Source organism: Pogonomyrmex barbatus, unplaced genomic scaffold (assembly GCF_055798465.1).
Source record: "Pogonomyrmex barbatus isolate J1 unplaced genomic scaffold, ASM5579846v1 scaffold5, whole genome shotgun sequence".
Lineage (NCBI taxonomy): Eukaryota > Metazoa > Arthropoda > Insecta > Hymenoptera > Formicidae > Pogonomyrmex > Pogonomyrmex barbatus.
In genome coordinates, this window is record NW_028297149.1 from 12,182,887 (window position 1) to 12,209,394 (window position 26,508).

At 34.5% G+C, this 26,508-nt stretch overlaps 1 protein-coding gene across 25 annotated transcripts in view; it reads right to left on the reverse strand.

Moving 5' to 3' along the window:
* CaMKII (Calcium/calmodulin-dependent protein kinase II) overlaps positions 1 to 26,508 on the reverse strand; it is a 116,744-nt gene that overhangs the window by 66,068 nt on the left and 24,168 nt on the right. For all 25 annotated transcript variants that reach the window (XM_089081835.1, XM_089081834.1, XM_011648516.3 and 22 more), the window contains exons 2-3: positions 20,256 to 20,350; positions 11,249 to 11,308 (exon numbers count right to left, since the gene is read on the reverse strand). In XM_089081835.1, coding sequence (XP_088937961.1) covers positions 11,249 to 11,308; positions 20,256 to 20,350 — 155 coding nt within the window. The remainder of the gene's footprint in view (positions 1 to 11,248; positions 11,309 to 20,255; positions 20,351 to 26,508) is intronic.

Sequence of the window (26,508 nt, forward strand, 5' to 3'; positions counted from 1 at the left end):
GAAAATTTTCAAATTCTTACGAAAGTTCTAATTGAAACCCTTATGGAAGAAGCAATTTAGTCGAACAATTAAAGATTCAAATTATTGATATATATTACAGCTTGCAACCTGCACTTTCTCAATAATATAATCCGAAAAATAAGATATTTGCTATTTTTGAAAAAAATCTTTTATTTACGTACAGAGTATCTTGAATCTTCCTCTTTAATTCCTGTTTGTAGGCGATTTCCTTTTCCCTTCAAGAAAATGGGACTGCACTGTTTTTGGCTAGCTCGCTTACATTTGTTCTACCTATCCAGCGTTTCCGCCGCAATGCGCCGTCCCCAAAGCATACCTATTTCGAGATCGATCAACGAACTGGGTTGACGTCGCCACACCGTCATAATGAGAGCAGAACTTTTACCGATAGACGTATCGCTTCATAGTTAGCACGCGGCGTTAACGTGACAACTCACTCGTCATTCTCGCCGTTTCATCAACGGAAAGAGATCTCACCAAGCGAAAACAGGTATTTCCGATACCGCCTGTCGTCCGCAAGTAAAGAAAATTTCACGAAAATAACGTGGATATCGTGAGATGAAAACGATCGATGGAAAACACCATTACTCATTCCTCTTGATTCTCCCGATCCTCTCGAGTGCTTTTAATACGATCGAAGTGAATGATAGATTTCTAACGAGTCTTCACGAGATTTCATTATATATGGCAAATATTCATCGGATCAAAGAGTAAGATAAATAAGAAAATTTCGATAAACGAATAAATCAAAAACAGATATATTAATATTATAATTTTAAGACGAACTGGAGTAATAACGTATAAAACGCATAATAATGCGTATAATTGTGTAATGTTCTGTGTATAAATTTTGTTATTGTAATTCCGCATATAATTATCGTTGATAAAATAAATGTAGTAAGTTTTGTATGTGAAAATATGAATAAACCGATCAATTTAATAAACGTAAAATTATCAAATTATACGTAAAATTATCAAAATATACAAAAATTATACGTAAAATTATCAAAATATACAAAAAACACGATGAAAACTGACGATGAACTTTCGCCAATAAAAAAATTTTAAAAAATTTTGAAAGTTACGTTACATAATATTATTGCAATTTATTTTGTAATTAAAAGTTATACTATACAATTATTATAATATTAAATTATATTATATTATCTATTTATACGTACAAAAAAATATTTTTATGTCATTTTTTGCTATGATTCAGGACACCTTCTTACAATTTTTACAAGTTTTACATATGTTTTACATATACTATCTTTGTCTGTAACTTAATTTGTAAATAAATATCTTTCACTATTATATCAGTACTCTCTGAGAGATCTAAAGAATAGAATTTTCAGAATGGATTGCAACGTATATCAAAATTCACATAAATGCATTTTTCCATCTGCAACATCCTTCTCAAATAATTCTCGAGATCATCGTAAGAAAAGAGAAGATCAAAAATTCATCTTTTTGCTCTTTGCTTCTTCGATTTTGTAAGATATGATCGAAAAAATAGATTCGAATACTAAAACATATATTATTAACGAGAATTTTTATCTACGAAGAAAAACTTATTTTTTTTCGATAGACACATTTCAATTTGCAACTTACAAAAAAAAAAGATATAAAGATAAAGTTTTGAAAATCCATCAATAATGTTATATTTCAAGAAACTTTAATTATTTCGTCAAACGGAGTATCATATAAATACGCATGAATCTTTAATACTACAAGAATAATGGAAAAAATTGACACAACGACAATGACTACTATCTTGATAAAAGAAAAGAGAAAAAAGATGAAAAGAGAGGAGAGAGAGAGAGAGAGAGAGAGAGAGAGAGAGAGAGAGAAAGCAAGGAAGGTAGGGAGAAAGAGAGGAGGAAGAGGAGAGAAAGGGAGGAAAAGGAAGGGAAAGAGGAGAGAGAGAGAGAGAGAGAGAGAGAGAGAGAGAGAGAGAGAGAGAGAGAGAGACTACACACAAGTATCGATCCTTGAAGCCACACCTCGACGTAACTGTATGTGCGATGTTGTTGTGTTTTCATTGCAATTATATTTACAAGCTTTCAGATCCTTCCAGAAATTACAATTCAACAACTATTTCTGAATTAAAAAAAAGAAAAGTATAGAAAACAAACCATGTTTTAAACAAATCAATTCAGTAAAGTCAAAATAAAATTAAAAAATTACAAGAAACTTATTATACCATTTTTTAAAATATAAAATTTTATAAGACTTAGACTTACACACACGCACGCGCGCACACATATGGAAAATGTGCAATTATTCACGAATAGAATACTATCGTGCAACTATATTACAAGGTAACTTCTAATAATTCATTGAAACGGTTTAGACAATTATCGGACTATCTTCGGCACACGGAAACTTTGTTATCTAGCAATCCTATTATCCCAATGATAAATGATCAAACAATATCTCTGCATTTACAATTACTATAGCGGAGAGACTGATCGCTCTTTCTCTCTTTCTCAAAAATCACAAATCACTGTTTGCACGGATTATCGAATGCTTCACAATTATTTAGATGTACAATTACCAAGTGTGCAAAAACTTGATCAAAGTAATCTTGCAAAAATTGCATTCCGTTCGTGTAATAAAATCATCCTGTTTATATTAATTTACTGTATGTATGTACTGTATGTATGTCTTTTCATGTGTCTTTTCATTTCTACTTACTCTCTCTCTTGTAATACAATTTTTTTAATGAGACGAAAGTTTTCCCTTTCTTTAATTTTTCACTTCGTCGTTTACAACTTTTAGACACAGACAAACGTAGCGTTTATCCGTGACCGAATAAAATCAGAAGCAAGTCCACGAAAGGATATTTACGACTATTTACGAATAACCATCCTATTTCACAACTACGACATGCTTCTTGTGACGCGCGCGGTTATATCCATCCGTGCATGTCACGCGGAAAATGTCTAAAGTGAGAAAAGTAGGAAAAAATAAGAAACACAAGTTAGAGGAAAGAAAAAAATAGGGTAGAGAATAAAACGAGCGCGACTGACAACCAGGATCGATAGGTATCACTTGTTGACTCGGACGAATGTAGGTTTCCCGTCGCACACACCATTATGCGAAACGCGCTGCAATTCGCGGCACGAGGAGGGCACGATTCGTGTCAGCGTCGGCTAGGTCAGCGTGGCTGGATCTTCTACGGGCTACGGCGAATGGAGTCGTAAGATGAATAAAAGAAACGCTCGCGTCGCGTTGATCACTCTGTCTCTTATGAATTATGGAGTCGGCGTTTCACGGTAGGGATCGACACCGATCTAACGAACTCTCGTGATATTCCTCATCGTCGCAATGTCGATAAAGCTGATGCATTTCGATCGTCACGTTCCTATCGTTAGTGACGATTGGTATGAACCATCCGATTTATTGAGCGAGAGCGTGAAGCTCGAATGGATGGCTAGAAAATCATTTGATTTAGCGCCCATTTATATCGAGTACTTTTTGTCTTGAAGTAAATTAAAGTATAAAAAAAAAAAAAAAAAGAAAATCTAGACGGTTTTATCTGCAATTAATATTTAAAAAAAAATATCTTAAAAGTTAAGCGCAAAAAAACAAACTTTTATATTAAAATCAAGTTTGTTCGAGTCTAAATAAAAGAAATAAAGTTTCATTTGACAAGAAAAGCATGAGAAATGGCGAATCTTTCATTTTTAGCAAGTTTCCGATTTTCGATATTAAATAATATATCGGAAATTAAGTTTCGAATAAAGCGGATATTATGAATCAACAAGCAAAAGTATAACAAAGATTACTTTTTTGTGATAAAATTAGAGGATTTATATTCCCTTCGTAATCTTGTGTCAATTATTTTGTCTAAATCGTTATCGGTCATTTTCTGTCGTATAAAGAACGGATTATTTTCCGCTAAAATATTATATATAGCAAATATCTTTTTATGAATAAATGTGACAATACAAATTATCGTCGTTTATTAAATCATCACCCAATTTATGAACGCCATTCAACATAATCTAGTATCAACATAAAATATTCCAATTATTTCATCTGATTCTCATGTAACAAACAACAATGTAAATTTAATGCAGTCACTTTAACAACGGAAAAGATGATGACGATGAACAAAATGAAAAATGAATTTATAAAAAAAATCACGTCACATTATGCGAAATATCTCAAGAGATCCTGGAGATAGCAAATGTGTTATAAGCAGGTGCCCTCATTATTTTCGTCCATTTTTAATTAAACAAGTAAATTAATCGAATGGCAATCGAATGGACTAGAAGAATATGAAAAGAGAAGAAAGATTAGCACAGAAGTGAATTATCATAATATTCTCGTATGAAAATAATGCGGAATGAACTTGACATGACCGAATGTCGAGTATTGATCTGCATTTTCTCATGCGCTTTTGTGTCTTCCTTAGAGATTTTTCAAGACGTTGCAAGACACGAGAAAACACGTACCCGTTGCTATTCGTCCGTTTTTAAATCCTGTGTATCCCTACATATGCTTCGAGATTGAAAGAGTTTAGGTTTATCACACGACAAAATCATACGCGCATAAAATTTTCGCCAGTTATTTCATCGCCCATTAAACAAATATTGGGACAAAATCGAAACGTTCATCGGTAATATAGATACGTAAGAAAAAAAAATAGAAAGATTATATTATTAAGCGAATAACATAAAATTAAATTTAATAAAAAGTATAAGAAAAAATATAATGAAAAATTGGTAAAAGTAATATACACATAAAATTCATAAATATTTGTTCAAGTTTTGTTTTTACCAAACGCCACTGTATATCGTTATAGAACCTGCGATAGACATAATAATAATTGCGTTGTCAGTGATAAAGGTCGACAAGCGGACCGCCCGCAGCGGAAATGATCCGCGACAGAGTGCGACTTGAATCACTAGCTATATATGTACTATAAAGAGATAAACGATTATTTTCGACTGAAAGCGCAACAACATACAATGTCGACAATGTCGACTGTCAACAATACTTTCGCATAGCTCGAAACACTTTACAGTAACTAATCATACATTTCGTATTACGTTAACATTCGACAACGAAGGAATTGTTAGAAGTCAGATATTTTTGCGTGTGAGAACGTCCAATTATTCACGTCTCAACTCGACGTGGTCGAGTTCGTGGTCGAGTTCACCTGTTGTCGATATATCGTACGAAAATCTTGACGTTCGAGTATTCGCCAGGATCAACCGCAATCCAACACGATTCGCGCGCAAAAAGACACGCGCGCCAAAAAGACACGCCCGCGAGATCACGCGCGACCGATTGGCTCGTATCCAGTTTCCGCGCGTATGATTCGTACCGCATAACTAACTCATACATACTCGTGCGAATTGCGTTTGTTGGTACTCAAGGTCGTAGCCGTGTGCGTCGCACATATGACAAAATAATGGGCAATTCTCGTTGCTCCCACAAGGAATGAAGCAGGCGAAATTGAAAATGTTTTACGGCCATCTCAGACGATTGGAATTTTGGCACCGATCAATTTGACGATATCTGGCTCATTCTATCAAAATGCCAGTGGTATTTTCCATACTGTTGTCGAGGATTCAAACGTTTTAATTCAATATTTTAATTTTAATGTTTAATTCAATTATAGTCACACAAAAGTAACATGTATTGACGACAAAGAAACGAAAAGAAAGGATAACTTGAAATAAAAAGGAGAAACTAAAATATGTAAAATATGTAAAATATTTTTTTTTTTTCAAATAAAATTTCCAAAAATGAAAGATTTCAAAAAGGTGATAAAAATTCGTGATAAGAATGAGTAATTTTTATGAATTATCAAATTTATATCGACCCTATTCTATAAAAATGCCAAATAAGAAAAATCATATCTTGGCGAGAAATCGTATTAATTTTCGAGCCTTTTTCTAACCGTTCCTCCCACTTTCGCCTATCTTTCACTTTCTATCTTTGATATTCGAAAAAAGACGACCGACGATGAAACTTGAGTAATCGCTGAATTATTTAAAGAATATCGGTATCGTATTACCATCGGCATCGAATACTATTTTATCTTTAATTTTCACGACATCATCGATTACTCAATTACGTCGCGTACGCGACTTTAGACTTTGAGGCCTAGAAGACAAGAATTCACGGGGCTGAAGATGTGCATGACGTTTAAGTGGGAGCTCGCACCGTGTAATCGGCGCGCCGGCGCCGGCGCCGGCGCCGGGTCACATTTATATCAATTAGCAGCGTGACCGTTGGGACAAATTTCAATCAACTTACAAGCGAGCGAGAAAGGTATTAGTAATTATCGATGCATTCGCCGTTAAAATCAAGCGTTTAATCGCTGGACGTTCAATTTAGCTCGAGGACTTAGTTCAAGTACTTAAATCAGTCGACTATAATTCCAGACCGATACTTCGAATTGCGGAGAGATACGCGTGATAGGAGAGATCTCGCTTAATAAGCTCAATAAGACAGTGAAAAGGTCAAGGTTCAAAGAGATACAGCGACAAGAATAGAGTTCTCAATTGCAAATCCATGTTAAACGAACAGCCAAAAGTTAGAATAATTATATCTCGGCAACCTTACTTAATGAAGAGATTTAATAAATAAATTATAATTTAGCAAGTAATTCATAAAATGCAAGAAAAAACTTGCAACGTGCGTAACAATGTGCTATGCTATCACAGTACTATCAAAAATATTGTTTCCCAATTGTTTTTCGTAACGTAACGCGTAAATAAAATAAACCGCGTGAAAGAATAAATACCTTTATACACTTTTGCATCTGCATTTGCGTCCGTTAGAGGATAGAGGATAGAGCATTTCAGAATCGCCGTCGCGCCATTGATAAGACTACTAACGACGCAATTGTTGGCGTCCAAGCGAGCGTCCACGCGATTATTAACACGCGTTTCGCGTTGCTACACGCGGAATCAATACGCGTTTTCATTGGCCATAAATTTTCTGCGATCATTCTCGTATATCCGCGTCGTACGCGGATGTAAATCGCCCACTTACACGCGAGCTCGAAGCAGATGCAATTGCGGAAGAGTGGTTGTATAATAGAAAACTAGTATAATAAACTTCCATCCAGCACAAACGACTACTCGCTCCCGTGGGAGCGATTGTTGTTTCGAACGGGCGGCCAAGCCGCACTGGATTAATTTCGCGAGTCACCTAAATTAATACAGCCGTAATACAGCCCGGGTTTATACTCGCCCGCGTTCATAATAATACGTTCGTAATATGTTTTACTTATTAAATCACGCGAGTCTCACGATCGGAGATAACGGAGATGTGTTCGACTAACGTTCGAGAGACAAGAAACGTTCGATAAAATACATGACTCGTTTAATTCGTATGACACAAAGCGCTTAAGCGTGATGTAAGAAACGTGTCGTGCAAAAAAAAATAAAAGTATGTAAATCTTTACATACTTGGATGATGATAATGCAATAATTAATAACTAACTAACAAGAGAGATGCCACTCGAAATAGAGGCAACGATCTTGTCGACCTTAAAACTTACTTGCATATTATATTTTTTGTTCTCCCTTTTCCAGGATCCTTGCGTGTCTCTAAAGTAATCATCAATTAGCCATACTGCGCATTATCATACGCGCGAATCGTTTCAGCATTTATTTATAACTTTAACCTTTCGACATGATATATAATAGAAGTGGTGTGATGCGAAAGATATATAAAAGTATAAAATATTATATATATATATATAAATGTAATAATATTATATATATATATATATATACACACACACATATATATATATATATATATATATATAGAGAGAGAGAGAGAGAGAGAGAGAGAGAGAGAGAGAGAGGGAGAGGGAGGGAGAAGATATTGCAAGAGTGTACGTAAAGTCTGTACCAAGTTTCAGCAAATTTCAAGTCTATACTTTCACTCTACGAGAATTTGAACTTCGGCATAATTACACAAGATTATTTAACATTGAAAATTAAAGGATTTCGACAAACTCAGGTTCGGAGAGAGATGCAAACAGACAACGGAAGTTTGTTCTTTAGTTAATTTCAGGTTCACCTTGCTTTAATCCTCACCTTGCTTTAAAAGATCTCAGAACTTTGTTATCACGATATCTAACAATGAAAATCTTAAAATTATAAAAAAATAGAGTTTAATCTTTACACTGAAAGAAAAAGTAATAACATCATCAAAAAATACATATGATGTTCAAGTTTGATGAAAACCTAACAAAACAATATATGCACTCATTTATTTTCTTCATCATTTTTCTTATTTGCACAAATTGTTTGTAATGTTATTCACAATATTTATATAAAATGTATGTATGATTATAAAAATTCAAAGCCGGGAAGACAAGAATAGCAGAACGCTTTTATATTTAAAACATTTCCCAACGGCGTCTTGAGACGTCAAATCCGCGGAAAATCAAATTATACGGAAGCCTCTGCGAACTGAAAGAACCTATGTCAAACCTAATTCACGTCTCTATAAATAAAATAAAAAAACACATAAGTATATAAAATTTTGAAATAAATTATTTAAAAAGTTTCTAGAATTACGTAAAATAATTCATATACTTGGTATAACTTATATATAATGTCGAAATGATATACAATTATTGCCCTAAAACTTATATGTTTACAACATTAAAAGTTTGCAAAAATACCTGATAACCTGGTTGATAAAACGGAAGATAAGATAGTCGTTTTAAATAAATTATGCGGATGAATTAAAAAGGCGTCTTGTTGTAATCCACATACATTATAATCTTGGTAGCCATACATATCGTTATGCCCACGCGAACTTCTGCGGCCGAATGGAGTCGAGCCGCCGTTTGGAGTAGAAGCGAAGCGCTCTCCGGGACAACGGTTGTGTTGTTTATAAAAAAAGTAAGGCGCGGTGACTCGTGGCCCTACAGAGGTGTGTCCGCGGAATTGTTGTTGTTGATTAGTTTGAATAAAGCCTACATACGTATTTTAGTAAACGGCGTTGTTCGTTGCCGAGCGCGACTTCCTCGCGGAACGCGCGTTTAGTGAGAGCGTCAGTGACCGCCGCGGACCCAACAATATGGGTTCAATCGATAATAGGAATTTGAATAAAGATATGATCTGCACGCCCCTGCTATAATAGAATCAGTGTAACTTAATAAAACGTATCAAATAACGTATCGAACAACAGTTGAAACAATCGGCACATCAAAAATTTAATATACGTATAATAAACGCGTGATAAAATAATAAAAACAGAAAGTAATTCATAAATTGAGAATATAATGACGAAACAGAAGAAATTAATTGTACTTCCAACATCACACATCAAATATACGCCAGAACGAAACGCAATTTACATTTTATCTAGATTACACCATACATGCAACATTGTGTGCGACGGCGGTTTATTCACGAATGGAACAATATACTGAAACGGCATTTAACTTTTTCCACTATTTTGAAACGCCATTTAAGTATCACGCTCGGCACAACTTAACGAGAGATTAGAAATCTAGTGTTGAATTAAGCGCATATACTTTTCCAAATCGACAATTGCAAAATAAAATTACATCTTTCTCTACTCATAACTGTAAATAATAAATAAGGGAGATATTTGTTTTCTTTCTGTTAATTATTAATAATAAGTCTCTTAAAGTTTAAGATCAAATTTCTTCTTAAAAAATGTTTAATGGTAACTATGCAACTATGTGTGTCACAATAATATTAAGTATCAAATTAAACATAAAAGTTTAAAATTCCGCTGGCAAAAATAATTATAATTATTTAAAAATATGACATTTTCAAATTAAATTTTATCGGCATTTTTTTTTTTAATATTAATCAATTCTATATGGAAAACAATACGGATATCGCATGATGCGTTCAGAAAAAGAAAAAAAAAAGATAGAAAATTCTGCCGTGTTTTTTTTTCCAGAAAAGAGCTTGATCGAAAAATTAGAGTTTATCAAGAGGTTAATATAGCTTCTATAACGACTAAGAACATGCGTCCAGATCCCATAATCCCAAATGTAATTTGCCCGCTTTTTCTGTCTCTGTTCTACAGAAACATCAGATATTTTCTACCGTCTCAACAAATATCGATCGATCGACATCTCTTCACTCGGGTAACTTATAACATGTTTGCAAAAAGTAAAAAAAAAAACGGCAAGTAAATTTCACATATTAAAATAAGGATGGAATGCTTACTCGAGAAAATTGTTATGACGGCAAGCTTTTAAGAAGCATTTTTATCTTAACTACATATTTCATAAAATTGTTGGTTCAATTAAATATATAACACTTGTATACGCGAGTTTTCGCTTCTCTCTTTCAAGTTATAAAATTTACATCCTGCGTTTTGTAAAGTTTGTCATATTCTTTTTAAAAATACTACTTCATCTTGGGATGATAATAACGTTATAGTTTCTCAGAAAAAAGATTTTTTCCAAATATTGCATCAATGCAATGAAATATCCAATGGTGCAAAAGCGATCGAAACGTAAAGAATGAAGTACATCGAAGGCACTGAAGCGTAAAAGTGAAGTCATCCTTTATTCGTCCTTTCGCTTATGTATCTCTCTCTTGTTACATTGAATTCCAATATTGTGTGTGGCCTGGTATTCGATCTCTGATATCTATCAGCATGATGTAATACGTGCGCACGATTGTTATAAAAGACTGTACTAAAAAAGTTACAACAGTAATTCAACAATATATTTTACCTGAGAAGTATAACAAACGTTTCAATTACAATTTATAAAATGTCACAAAGCTTTGCACATACAGTTTAAATAAAATGTAAAATGTAAAATGAAATTAATATAAATTGTTTCAATGCGTAATATTTTATTAAAATTTTTTGCTTTACGCGATGACAACACCTAATTTTTATACTCAATCCTTATAATATATTGTCAAAGATAAGTATAGTGATTGCAGGGGACGTGTGTCTGACTAAAACGAGTGATATCTACTCGCAATGCCGAGCACGTATATCACGATCGTGTCACGTGCGGATCATTCGTCATTTCACTTTGGAACGCCTACTCGGATTAAGTTCCAAGACTCGCCGTCAATATCGATTAGTTACTCGATTTAATTATCCTCTAATGACATATATTCGAGAATGATGTAAAATTAGCATGCGACGGCGGAACAATTTTAGCTTTCTGTTATCTTTAATGTATCGCGATTGAAACGAATATATAACGCACTTGAGGAAAAGAAGATTTACTTACCGATATTTGGATGCTGCAGTTTTCTACATATCCGCGCCTCACGTTCAAGCTTTTGGAAATCTGCGACAAAGAAAAATGTATTTATAAATACACACATACGCACGCACACACATGTACATTAATTATACAAAGGTAGTGAATAAAAGTAGTTTAGATATGTATTAGAAATAAGCTGCTGCTTTCTCTAATTTGTCCAATCGATAAAATTTTTATAAATGGTGATGAAAATAATTCGAATTTTATTTTTGCGTAACGTAATTGCACGGATTTGCAGCTAAAATGTCCAACTGCCGATCTCACACAGTGACGAAATCGAATTTTGTAACGAGGTTCCCCAACAAGTTTTCCCGGAGCTAATTCACTAAGAAGCACGAGAAAATTGCATTTATCGACGGCAGACTCATTTTGAGGATTATTTCCCGTTACCTTCTTACGTACATTGCAGAATCGAGAATCGATTCCCCGTGTAATATTTGATGTCCATTTGATTAAAATGGTGCAAGACGATATGTCCCGACAACGAATATCGTAACAGAAACAAAAATATAAAATAATGAAAGTGCAGTTCTCCTCGATTACCTTGCATATTCTCTAATTTAAAAATATGTACAAAATATGTTTTTTTTTTTTTCTTTTTAAACACATGGAATTGTTATAGTGCAATTAGTATTATATAAAAACACAACTTTCGTGTGCAATAAGAAAATTAAGAGGTACACTTACATCAATATAATCTTTTTCAATTTACAAATTATATTCTTTTATAGATAAATATCAAAACGCTGATCGTGAAGTTGTTAAAATAGTTATTAAAATATTTCTCGACTAGTGCTAGTTAATAATTTCCGAAAGTTTAAGAAACATGAAAGACGAGAGTTTAAAGCGCTAGAAGCGACAAGTGTATAAATTGTGCGACTGGAATATGCGGAAAAACATGAATCAAATTGACGACACAAGCTCTCGGAAGCTTTATATTTTTTGCACCCGTGGAAAAAGTAGGTTATTCGACAGAGTCAAGTTTTCCATTCGCGATATGCTAAAGAGTTTCATCCATCGTTTACGAGTCACGTGAAAGATAATCATCTATGAGGGTAAGGAAAAACTTGAGCGCGGACCAACACTACACTCGCACGCACGCACGCACGCACGCACGCACGCACGCACGCACGCACGCACGCACGACCGTTATACACACAATCGGTACAGACCGTAAGAGAAATACCGTCGGAGTAAATGTAATGTATTCTTTCTCTTTGCTGATCCTTTCTGACGCAGCGGTAGGAAATAATTAACATTAACAACGCGACTGGCACGCGACTTTACGGTCGTGCAACGCCACTATTAACAAATAAATTGATCCTAGATCGCAAACAGATATAACGCATGGACGTCCACTTTATCGTAATTTTTTTCTTTTTTCTGTACCAACACGTATTAATCGTATTGTATACCAAACAGAATATAAAATAAAATCTCTATACGTTCTCTAACGTATTTTCATGCAAAATATTACTCGTACGTAACAGATCAATATAAAATTATTAATATAATCTCATTTTTATATCATACTACCTTAGTGATCAATTATCTTCTTACATAAAAATATATTTATAACAATAATATTTTAATAAATTAAGAAATAAAAAATTAATAAATGTCTTCAGAATATTATATCAATTAATTAAAATTGAAACAAAAAATTACAATAACTTTATATTATTTTATAGTACTAAAGAAATATTATAAATTATAAATTGCATTAAAAAAAGTAATAAATCTTTATTTCATATATAATATATACGTATATCTCATCTTGATTTGTTACCGATTTTTAATTAGATGAGAATAACGATTCCCTGGATGTTAAGCAGACAATCGTATCCAGAAAATGTCACGTGATCACGCATTCGCAACGTGATACGCAAATTGACCGAAATTCCATCGATGTTTCATGACTGAGAGGAATGATGTTACGTGGTGTTTGGTGGTGTAAACGAGCAATTGAGTTGCAACTCAATTAAACGCAGATAAGTCGCGCGATGCAATATTCGCGGGAACAATTATTTCACTCAGCATATTATCACCGTTAAAATTTTATCTTTCTCTCCTTCTTTCTTTTCGCCCTACTACAGAAATATTGCATAATCTCCAATAGTATTTCGCATAGATAAAATCCAGTTTACGGAAAACGTTACAATCTTTTCTTTCATCACTATCCCTACCTAATCTGTCCTATGATTTTCTGGAAAGCCATTATAACGTTTAGAAGTATCGATCATATCGCATTTTACTAAAAAATTTACTTGCGTAACAAAAACTTATGTAACGCAACCTTTTACGTAATCCGATGAACTTGTGCATATTACATACAGGCATATCTACACGAGCGTTATTAGTAGCTATGTCAATTTTACGATTGATTATTTATTTTCCATGATGATAAAGGATTAAACAACTGAGAAACATATAAATGCAATTTTATTTATCACTTAGTATACAGCGAGTGGCTGTCCGCTAATCGATAGAGTGGGGCGTGTCTGGATAACAGCCGTTGCGATCACCTTCACCCCCACCCAATAATTAACACGATCTATATAAATATATACCTATAAAAAGAGATAAAAATGAGAGAGAGAGAGAGAGAGAAAGAGAGGTTGCACAACGCGCGCAATACACACGCGTACGTGCTATTCGAGCGAATCATTTCCAGCAGGTTACGCAGCAAACGAGCTCGTTAGAAAAGTGTATTTTCTTATTTTTATCTCGTTATAGAGAGAGCTCTATGCGGCTTGGTCTTTGGTATGTGTGCGTATGCATCTTTCATAAGAATTATCCATACTAATATGAGCCGATCGATCCCGCATCGAGAATTTATGTGCCACAAGTCAATCGCCACGCAAAAAGTTAAATATGTAAATCTTCCATATCTGTATTTTAACAACGTTAATTAATTATAACAGTTCAAAGAAGAAAAACAATTAATCATCGAATAAAACTCTATAGTTACAATTATCAACGTAGAATCCATATTTGCTTTAAGAAGGCTAATTGTTTGAGAAACTTAATATCTCCCGATAGAGTTACGAGACAAACGCTCGTGCGGGAAGATCGTGTTCCCCTGCAATCAGTTTAGCTCTTTCACAATTATATGTTTCATAAAGATATTGTCGAAAAGACAAATATCTATGTGCGTAATGATTCCATCGCGACGAAAGAGTAGCTCATCGTCAAAAGGTAGATAGTTTTTTCATCACAAGGCCAATTCTCAAGAAGCATCCACCCGATGTGCAACGCTTATCATCCAATGGAGCACGAATGTCACGAAAGTGTCAATAAAATGTTGATCATAGGCTCGCTTATGCAAGTCGATGCGGAGAAAGTGCAAAACACCCTTGATCCGTCGTGCGCGTGATAAGGCTCTAAGGTTGATGATGCATTTTTTCCTCCCGACCTCCGGATGGCAATGAAGATATTCCGCTATGAACTTTGCGGGAAAAAATGACGCGGCCTTTTCTATTGACAAACGAAAGAACGATAGAAATATTTCTTCATTTCGTACGTTTTATAAAGATTAAGATATCTCGACAAAAAAAATTTCACTTTTTCGTATAAGTTTAGAAAACTAATAAGATATTAGATAGCAAATTAATTTCAAGATTTTTAATCTTATTTTAATAATATTAGCTCGTATATAAAAAATTTGTAATTGAAAAAACTAGGTTTGTCAATCTAGTTACAAGTACAAAATGTAATGTTGAGAAGAAAGTTATTTAATATCAAAATTCAATCATAAAAAAGATTTCAAAAGGAAGATAAATAAAGATCAGATGGAGAAAGACAAGATCGCGCGCGCGCGCGCGCGCGTGTGTGTGTGTGTGTGTGTGTGTGTGTGTGTGTGTATCAAGAACAGCCTCGTCGTGATTCTCTTTGTGATTCAGAGCCGCGAATTAGAAATTCAAATGACCGCAATGTCGACTTAATATAAGTATAGATTATTAATAATAATAAATGAAGAAGTAATTTTTTGTAATTATAAAAGTTAAGTTAAGTAATGTAAATGAAAAAGTTTTAATGTAAGGAAGATAATTTTATTTATTTTACCTTTTGTATCAGGGATTAATAAATTATGTTTTTATTATTTATAAAAATATTCTCGAATTTAAAAGAGCTAGGAAAGGTATGATAGTTAATGTAAAATAATTATTATTAATAACTTTTTAGAGAAGAGATTTTAGTCAATTTTAAAGATATCTACTTCTTTTTGAATAAATTTAATTTTTATTTGGTTGTATGAACATAGGACAATAAATTTTAATTGTGTTGTGGTGTAGAATAAATTTTAATTAATTTATATTATTAAGTTTTTACGATTTTAATGAATTGTCTATTTGGGAATTATTTTATTTAAATATAGATAATTAATGGCTGAATTTATAATTTATGGGATGAACTATAAATTTAATTAAAATTGTTAAGTAAAGTATATGTTAAAAAATATTTATAAGATTTGAATTTTTTAATAAAAATGTAATAATTTATTTATATAATCAGAATTATAATATTTGAATAATGTATTTTAATTAGTTAAAGAAGAAATTATTATAATTATTGAAGTAATAATAAAATGTTAATATAAGTATAGATTATTAATGATGTAGATATAGAAAAACATTATTATTAAGATAATAGAGTGAAAATTATTTGGTAAATTTGGTAATTTAAGTAACTCGACAAATTTAATAGATTCACATGTTTAATAAAAACATGGCCTTTTGAATATAATATAAGGTCAGCTCTGCCCTATGAATTTTTATTTTAAATGGCTACAGTAAATTGATTGTGCAAAGGTAGCTAACCAGTAGTTTTTTAATTGGAAGCTGGGATGAATGATTCCGACTATATCGCTCGATTATTCGTCACGTCGAAAGCGACCGAGTTCCGCGTCTCATTCAAATTACTTTCAAATTTCTCCAGTATCGTAACTTCTAGATGATAAAAAAAGATACCGTTCGATTTAGTATTTTTCTTCACGAATAGTGAAGAAAAATACTCATATGCTGCTCAAACAGAAATATGAATTATGATCTTGAACTTGAGCTGTCAACTACTTAACTACGTAACGTTAAATCTTCTCGATACACTTTTCTATAACTCGCTTAAATTATCTTGGACACAATTTCATCTCACAATTCCTACTCCATATACAAGATTTTGCATCAAGTTCAGATTTTTGCGTTTTTTAGAAAATGAATAACTAATCTAAAATAAAGAGAAAGAAACAATCATACAATTATATTGTTCACAGAGTTAAACTGAATTAACACAATAATAAAGTAAAAGTCATGTAACTTGTTATTGTTCGCGCAGTTTATTAGAAAACCATTAGCCATCGTCGTGCATTTTTAAATAGCCGTCATTTCTTTGTTTCGCCACGAGTGCATCAATCTGTGGACATGCCAATTAATTCAGCACTGATTGGTTTCGTTCGTTGCGAGGACAAAGCGCTATATAAACGAACGAATGAATAAACGACCTTTTGCATCTCCACGGATTACACTTGAATAATTTCGTAGCGTAATCGCACATGCGCTGTAACATATTATGAAAGAAGCGGAAAAAATCTCCATCCGTGACAAAGGAGAAGATAAAAGGACACCATATTCGTTATACGTATCATACTCGCTCTCAGAATTGGAAAAAACGATAGGAAATGACAGCTAAATGCGAGTCGAATCGCGCGAAGAAATCGAGGGACTTGTCGTACTCTGTCATAACGATTGATTCCCGTGGCTCGCTCTATTTGCCTCCCTCTCTGCTGTCCCCAGGACACGAGCTTTATTCGTTGCGCGGAGCGCGTACGCCATATTGCGGAGGCCGCGGCCTCCGTTAGGTCAAGAGGTCACTGGAGCAAGGTCGTGATCTAAGCTGAATCGCACGAGCGAACGATTCTTGCCCGAGAGAATGAGAGAACGAAAGGAAAGGAGAGAGGGATAGAAGATAAAACGAGAGAGAGAGACAGAGGGAGGGAGGGAGGGAGGGAAGAAACGTACAGGTAAGAAGGAAGAAAGACGAAAGAAACAGAGAGAGAGAGAGAGAGAGAGAGAGAGAGAGAGAGAGAGAGAGAGAGAGAGAGAGAGAGAAAATTCTTCTTTTACTCTGCCTTTTACCCTTTTTATCTTTTATTCTCGCCACGCCTCGACGCGGCGAAACGTTGCCAAAGATAGATTTATCTCACCGCATCGTGCCCGCAGAAAATAGCTATAAATTGAACAAGGGGTAGAGGAAGTGAAGGACAGAAACGAGCGCTTCGTAGAAGGAAATTATGCAATTCCGAGTGTTCGCGAGCCGCTCGACGTGGCAGAGATGAGACGCGGTCTTCCTTTGCGATGTTCTCTTTCTCTTAATGCATACTTGCACTCAAAATTGAATCTTGATCAAACGCGAGATAACGCGGTCTAGTTTAGAGAAATCCACCGAGACTGATATATATCGTTACTATGGTACACTACGTGTATCGTGTATGTGTGAGGAACTTTCGTTATCGTTTCCAAAATTGACAAGTTTCATTCGCAAAAACGCTATTAATTTTTGAAAAATCATTCATCAATTTTTATGATGTAGTATATATCGGTGATACGGTGATTATTTGATATATTATTGTTGTGTGCTCAACAGTTTCACTGTCTATGAACATTGCATTATGCTCCCGACAAAATTTCTTTTACGATGGTTAACCGCAACGCATTTACGTGCATGTGAAACGATGACCACATTTGCGTTGTACTCGGATTAGAACGGTGTGTTAGATATCGTTCGCATCATTGCATCGCAGTCCAATGGTTCAATCGACTAATCAAAACAATACTACGTTAATTGTACGAGCCGAATCGTTACGTCTAATTATTTTGAACGGTCGAGTTATCATTTTCACAAATCCCGGTTCTGCAAATTTATGCGTTAAAACCCGTTTTGTTGGATTGGAATAAAAGATTATAATTTTGCAAAAAAAAAAAATCATATCAAGTTATTAGCTAAAATAATTATTTTAGAAAAATTACTTGTATAAAATAATATGAAACGAAGAGAATCTATGGCAGCATATTCAGAGTCATTAATTCGTTACTCTGTAATGAAAAGTTGTGTGCGGAGAGATAAGCGAAGGAATTTAATTCGCTAATTTCATTCGATTGTATTACGCATCCGACATCATGACATGCCCTCCAGCTTCGCGTCATTCAAAAGCATTGCCTTCTCAGCGAATTGCAAAAGAAATCGATATGTATTTTCCGGATCAACGCTCTCTACAGCAGTACTGATACGATAAATTGACAATTACGTTGATTCCGCGTAGAGGAATATGTTGGCAAACTGACAATGGTTTGTTGTCTTTAGACCGCATAAACTCTTTCCGCAAAACCGCGATCTAGAGAGAAGTCGCAAAAAATGCACAACATAGAAGCGATTACTCGATCAAATCGACGTGGCGTTAGCGTTTAATTTTCGTGAATGAATGAAATCATATTCTATAAACCTTTAAAAAAATTGCTAATGAAAAATTGAAGAAAATGAGAAATTTTATCTTACTTTTCTCCTTGTTTCAAAATATTTTATATTTATATAGTTTATAGTAATTACACACAAAAAAAAATAATAAAATATATAAAATAAAATAATGCATAGATAGAGAATTGTGTTCCACGGTATTAAGTTTTGCGTAGAAAAACAAACTATCGGTAACAACAAATTGCAATTTTCGATATTGACGTACATGTCAAGAAGAGGGATATGTAGTAAATAATAAAAATAATACTTCCGTGTACGTAGTGTGTGTTACACATTTTCTGCGATCGAGCGAACCACGCGAAAGAAACGATCGCATAAAGACATAAAAGCAGCTCTTTTGCAATGGAAATTTACGATGACGATTCGGGTGCTGTTGCCTCAGAAACGTTTCAAACGGAAAGAACACTCGAGAAGAAGGAGCTTTGAAAGCTCCATGTCTTCGACCTGTCTCCACTACATATTTATATGATGTTAAAGAAAACGGGAAACGCCCTTTACACTTGTCGTCCGAAGAACGAACGTACCTTTTTTTACTTCTCTCTTTTATTCTCTTTCAAAAGATATTTTAGATTCGAGTCCAAAATGTTAATCTAAACGGTGGACGCCTTTTAACGTAAATGTGTATGTCCTTTTCATTTAATAACTTAATTTCATCGACAGTGTAATAACCACAGAAAATTAATATACTTTTGCAATTATGATATTTCAATAACAATTAATGTCTCATTTTTCGCGTAAATTCTATCAAAGCAAATAAATATACATATACCGAAAAGTATTTTGTTATTATTACTATTTACTAGTACAAATTTATGTAATTCATCATAATCTTGTAACAAAGACAAAATACCTGATCTTTATAGCGTTTAGAGATTTAGTGAAATATAATATATAAACACATGATTTGCAATTATACTTTTGATTGTGACAAATATAAATCTATCGGGTGTTATTTAACGATAATAACGATTAATTCTAAAAGGAGTAATTCTGTCGTTTATCTATTTGTTCGTACAAGATATGTCAAAATATTCCCAGCGCATGGCACGCATGTAGCATGTAGCATGCGTTAGGTATCGCGAACAAGTTGCAAATTTAGAATTACATATGGCCAAATTCAATATTCCATGCCTCACAATAACGAATATTATATTATCGCGCATATAATATTATTGCGCATACGTATGAGCGGACCGCCAAATACGTCATATCTAATCGCAAAATGTCTACATACGTACATGGCATTAGTTACGATTGTTACTATAAATTTCAGAATAATCGAATTCCGAAATTCCGAACATTAAAACATTAAAACATTCAAAAGAAAGCTTACGCAATTTTTTATTATATGGCAATTAAAGTCGAATTAAAGTCAAATTAATTCAAATATTTTTTCGACGGTGCATAAAATTCGGTTAAAACGTACGTGCCACTCGTCACTTACCTCTGTTGGAGAGTTTTTTGGTGTTTATGATTTTTGCAGCAAACTCATGACCGGTACTCTTTTGCACACATCGTCGAACCACGGAGAAGGCACCTCTGAAACAATCGCGAGGACGGACATACGTTATTATGTTGCTACGTAATTGTTATTCGGCGGAATAATACGCAATATGTGCATGGGATGTGTGCCTAGCGGTGCGCGAAATGCAGATATATTAAAGCGTGATATCACAAATAACAAGTGAGTTACGAGTCTTTGTTAGTTTATTGCATCGAAACTGCCACGAGTTGTAGTACAGAATATCCGAAAATAGAATATCCGTGAACCCACAAGTTTAGATGCAATTATTAGGGTTGTATTAGCCGAATATGCTAATACGGCTGCGAAATACCGCTTAGATACATACACTTTGAACGTGATTATCTGCAAGAATGATAACAAATTTTAACTTTAAAACTCTGTGAAAAACTCTTGAGATCAAAATACTATTTTTACAGTAGAATTAGTTCAAAACTCAAATGTAAATTATAAAAATTTAATACATTAAGTAACTATATCTACATTATATAACTGAATTCGATAATTATTACTCTAATCAATAATAATCATCATTTGTGTCATTTAATCTATTGATAATAAATCTATTGACAAATATTTAATATTTAATGGTATCGTTTCTATTGGAAATATTTAAAGATACATGAATAAATTATTGATATAATTAATTAATATTATTAAAATTAAATTGTACTTGTATTGACATTCTATATAAAAAATTTTCGCTTTTGTAAATTTACACAAGATAGGAAATTCGAAAAAATTAATGAAACCGACTGATATTCGAATTTGGGAAATCTTTTGTTTAAGGACTAAATACCGTGACACTTAGTCTGCGTGGCTATGACGACTTCACTAAAATAACTATTTCCAAATTTCACCGACTATTTAGTCTTACGGTTTTTATATTCCTATAATAATAATACAATAAAGATATTTTTATGTCAGAAAACAGAAGATGAATGTGTAATAAATTTCCCAAAAAAGAGTTGAGAGATTCCTGTGTAAAATCAAGTGTACACCATTAAGTTTGAGTTGGTTTTGTAATTTGCAAGGGATCCAAATGATGACGTCATACTTGGTCAAATCGATTTCTCTGATTCGCTTTACACCTCCGCATAGCTAAAAATAAAAGGATCACGATCACGTGCCAATGACGTCAAAAGTATCCGGTAAACGATTTTGGAAGAAAAAAAAATGCCGTAATGAGACTGCGTAATGAGACGACGATTATACTCACAATCCGATACTGGCGAATAAGGTCCTCCCTCAGAATTCATAGTCGCACACATATATCTGGCGTCTCTAGCTACCCAGGAACTAAACTTTCTCGATTACCCCACACCCCCGCAACACACTTCGCGCCGTTACTCCTTCTATATATGGAAAACCGCGTGTGCTAGGGAAACTTTGGCCTGCTAAAGTTTCTCCGAGCGTTCTGCAGCGCCGTCGATCAAGGTAGCAGATTAGCGACTACAGATTGCCCATTGAGCAAACATTCGCCGAGAGATCTAAATTATCATTTCTCCATAAGCGACGGCTTCCACGTTCACCGCACCGGTCCGGAATTAAAATCTACGTTATTATTCGCAGGCAGTCATCTGGGCGTTTTGTTCCCATAAAAAAGAAATTTTCCACCTAGTTCCACCTAGTTGGAAAATTGCTCGAAAAACGAGCACTTTTCACTTACCATTTTAAAGCCTGAAGAATAAAATCAGCCTTAAAAAATTAATAAAAATTGTAAAAAATATTATAAATCAAGTTTAATTTATTTTTTACTATCATCTCTCTGTACTAAATGTATACTCTATACTAAATGTATTATATTAAACGTATACATGACGTATATTGTACAACGTGTATTTAATGTATCCAAAGCAATACACATCTTACTTTGCAATACCTAGATATAATTTATTATACATGTATTTTCTGCCATTATTCCAATGTGAATTGTAATTTATGCAACAAGCAACAACTTGTCGATCGTTGGAACACACCGAACAAATTAAAAAGATATCTAAAGACAAAAAAAGATAAATAAAAAAAAGACTCGGCGTTAACAATTTGTTACGTTGACGTGCAATTATTAATCGTTTTTATCAATACAAGCAAATAGGCGATAAGAAACCACCGACGGCATGCCCGTAATTGGCTTCAGATCGAATCACTAAAAACAAATCTGACAGCACAACTACGATTCATAGTGGTAAGGAATAGAGTAACGAATAACGGCATCGCGACGTTTCATTCAGTATGTTCTTACGACTAATTGATAAAATTTATTGCGGCTTCTGATCATTATTGTGCATAAATCACAATCATTAAGCATTTGGAATTGGAGACAAATGAGCTCCAATTTTCTGTAATAACACGCGCGTCATTAAATTATATCAGATTCGATATGAACGAGAGTAATAAGATGTAGGATATTTTATGTTTCCCATGGAGAATTTCCTATGTTTCTCATCATTCTTATTCCGTTATTATCTTACTGAACCCATCGTATAAAATTTTAATATTTGAAATATATAACAAGAGTGCAACGTAATTATGATCAGCTTATAATCAGCTAATGCACATCTAGTACATATAAATAAAATAACATAAACGTATGTGTATGTGTGTGAGTGTGTATATATATATATATATATATATATATAGCTTTAAAGTTTTTGCATAAGTTTATGAAATATCATAAACTATTCAATACAATATATGTCAATAATAAATAAATAATATAGGTAAAAAATAAAACATTTAGAATATTTTACATGTTAAAATAAGTATAAATATTTTTTTACAAATAAAGATATTTTCCACATCAAGATCTCTTTCCATAAGGAAAGTATCGCTGCGGCTATGAAAACCTTCGAGGCCAATACTGATCCTGCTGGCGTCGGCGCCGTGTTGCAGCCAGCGATGCGATGCGACGCGACGCGACGCGACGCGACGCGACGCGACGCTCCGCGTCGCGATGCACGCCGCGACGACCACGCCGCTCGGTCTGCCCAGAGGAAAAAGGGCGAGGCGAGTGCTTGGCTCGTTTCCATGACGACCAATCATTACCGGAGATTGTGCCACCAGCTACTGCGTGTACCAACCCCCGCTACGCCAACCCCCTGCCACTTTTCCAACTCCTCGTCGTACAGCGGGGTAGCTTTTCCGCTCACGTGCTCTTTACGAGGCGATTATACCGCCGAAGCACGACGATTATTTAATGTCACGCTCTCGTCCTCGCGCTGCACGCTCATTCTCTTCACGTGCATATCGGTCACACATCACAATCAAATACATTTGAATATTAGAGGCTATCAAATGCTTCCATTAATCAAGTATCGAGTATCAGTCTTGATGCAACAGAAAAATTCAACTTTAATAAACACACATTACGAATACTTTTATATTAACAAATGTAAGTATGTTTATTTTCTGTCATAAAAATGATATTTGATGTCAATTATAGTAGATTACGTGCAGAAATCTTTGTCACTATATAAGATAAATTATAACAGTGCATAAAATTATTAGTTATAGTTAACAGAAGTATACAAAATATTGGAAAATATTATTATATTCGTTACGCTGATTTTAATCGAAATTCTTCAACAAACAACAGATTCGCCGAGAAAATTGAAATTAATTTTGCACTAAAGAAATTTTCATCTAAGATCATTACCTGTTGCAACTTATTAATATTCAATGCACAAACTGTATTTTATCGCGCTTGACCGAGAGATCGCCTTGGCGGAGAAGTCGGGCGTGATACAGTTTACTAAAACGAGCAACTACGACGTGACAGTTCTCTCCTGGCGGTAATGGCACGACGTTAATACTGCATAATTGACAAAAAAAGTTCACGATAAATGTAACGTAAAGCGGGTTGTATCGTGACGCGATCATATATATTCTGCCCGTGTTGCGAGTAAAAGTGACAATAGGACAATAAGATGTCGGATAAAGAAATTCTCGGATGCAAACAGATGTAACGAGAAGTATGCGCGCGTCGAATGCAACGCGATATGAAATTACATCATACATTACATTTTTCACACGATTTCTCTCTTATGATGCAACGCGATGCATTTTTTCGTTTTACGTTTCGCTCTACAAAAAACTCGAGAAACGGCAAAAACTACGAAGGATTCATTAATCTGTGAGTAACAGTCAAATCGACCAAGATTTTTAACTTACTTCAAGTCGTATCGAATAATATTATCAAATTCTATAAACCGTTCAAATTCTCCAAATTATTTATTTCGTTCAAAGAATAATTCAAGTCTGGTAACTTGAGAAAAATATATTTTGTAATAATCGCATGTATGCCTTAAATCTCACTTTTATTAATAATATAAATCGCTCTAAAAATAATTCCGAGTATACATCGAATTTCTACCGTCGCTTGAACGCTGTTTTATATAGCAGAATTAATTTATAATAGCGCCTGTTTCTCGACGTACACTGACTGTGCCAAATGAACATTATTCCATGTTAAAAATAGCAATAAAGATTCTGTTTTTTTCCTCCTCCTCTCCGCAAAACGAGTCGAGATTTAAATTTTGAAAGTCGTACGACGTATATGTCTCGACCGTCCTTGCACGTCCATGGATAGATTAAGCATGGAAGCGTGTAAAGCTTTCTCTGCGAAAGATAGCGGGCAATGAAGAAAGTGCGAACAAACGTCTGGTAAGAAGTGAGCGAAATACAAGATACAAGATACAAGATCAAGATGTCGTTTATTTTTAATAATAAATTAATTTATTAACCCTTTTAGTAGCGCAAAACTTTCTTTATTAAAGGAAAGATTTGAATTTTTCATAAACTTGACATTGTAAGTGTGTGCGATGCTTGGTCGAGAAATGAAGTATATCCTGGTATTACAAACTTGATAAGATTTTTATATCAGAAACAAAAAATATAAAAATCCTCGAAATAAAATTAATTTTGCAAGGTAAGATACAGGAAGATAAAAATAAATTTTTACAAGAATCTGCCAGATACATCACCGTTGTATATTTAACTAGCTTTTATAATTTCATTTCAAAATTATGAGCACATCCTTGCAAATCTTTTTTCTTTGAGCGCGATATTGCGCCGTAAAGAATAGCGCAAGGTAAACGGAAAAAGTGTCGATGGAGGAAGGACATGTGAGACTAACAGCGAGATAAAAAAAAAGGGGGGAGCCGCGCGTAAGAGTGAAACAAAAAGAGATGAAGATGTTGTGGAAAAAAGCCTGTGAGGGAAGTGAGGGATGATGCAAAAATGTTGCAAGGGAACGCGAAAGACGTCGACCTTGAAACAAAGTCGCTCGTCGCTCGTCGACGTGGAACTAGGGCGATCGACGACGGATCCTCAAAGAGAGGCGTCCTGTCGTCCAACGACGATGACGGCAGTGACGACGGAGATGCGCTTTAAATATCCGCTCGTTCTTGCCGACACACGGCTCACTTGCTCGCCACGCGAGCAAGTCGGTCTCCCTAAGGGCATCTTTTCTCCTTATTCGACTACCCTGTAGTCGCGCTCAATTTATCTTACCTTCCTCGTTGTATTTCCATTGTACAACAGTTTCCACTATTCTACTATTCACTAGCGGTTTAACTACAGTTTAGGGGACTTACTGACAGAAGAAGCGCTACGCTATACACTTTAGGCATTCTACGCTTTTCGTGACGGTGCAAATATAAAAATTCTCCTTTCCACTTGTATCCTTGGTAATCCTTGGTAATCCTTAGTATGGCTTCTACAATTGGCAATTAATCGTTATTACCTTTATCAAACTTTTGCTGACTGGATTCCGAGGCGGAATCTTCAATAGAGTGTGGCGCTAAAACCGAAAATAGCTTCCCATTATCCAAGTTAGTTTTCGATCTCCAAGAACCTCGTGGGCGAACAAATCGACCAGGAAGCATCAGAGAGAGAGAGAGAGAGAGAGAGAGAGAGAGAGAGAGAGAGAGAGAGAGAGGAGAGAGGGGGGGTGGAGAACGAGGAAGCTTTAATCGGGATTATGTGTTACATCTTACAATGGATGACGCGTGTTTGCGCGCGCAGATCCTGCGGAATCCTATGACACTCGCCGCGCGAGTGAGTAGAGGTTTCTCTACAGAGCATGGCATCGCGCATCACGTGTAGGGTCGTAAAGCGTGGTGGTGCTGCTGCTGCTGCTGCTGCTGCTGCTGCTGCTGCTGCTGCTGCTGCA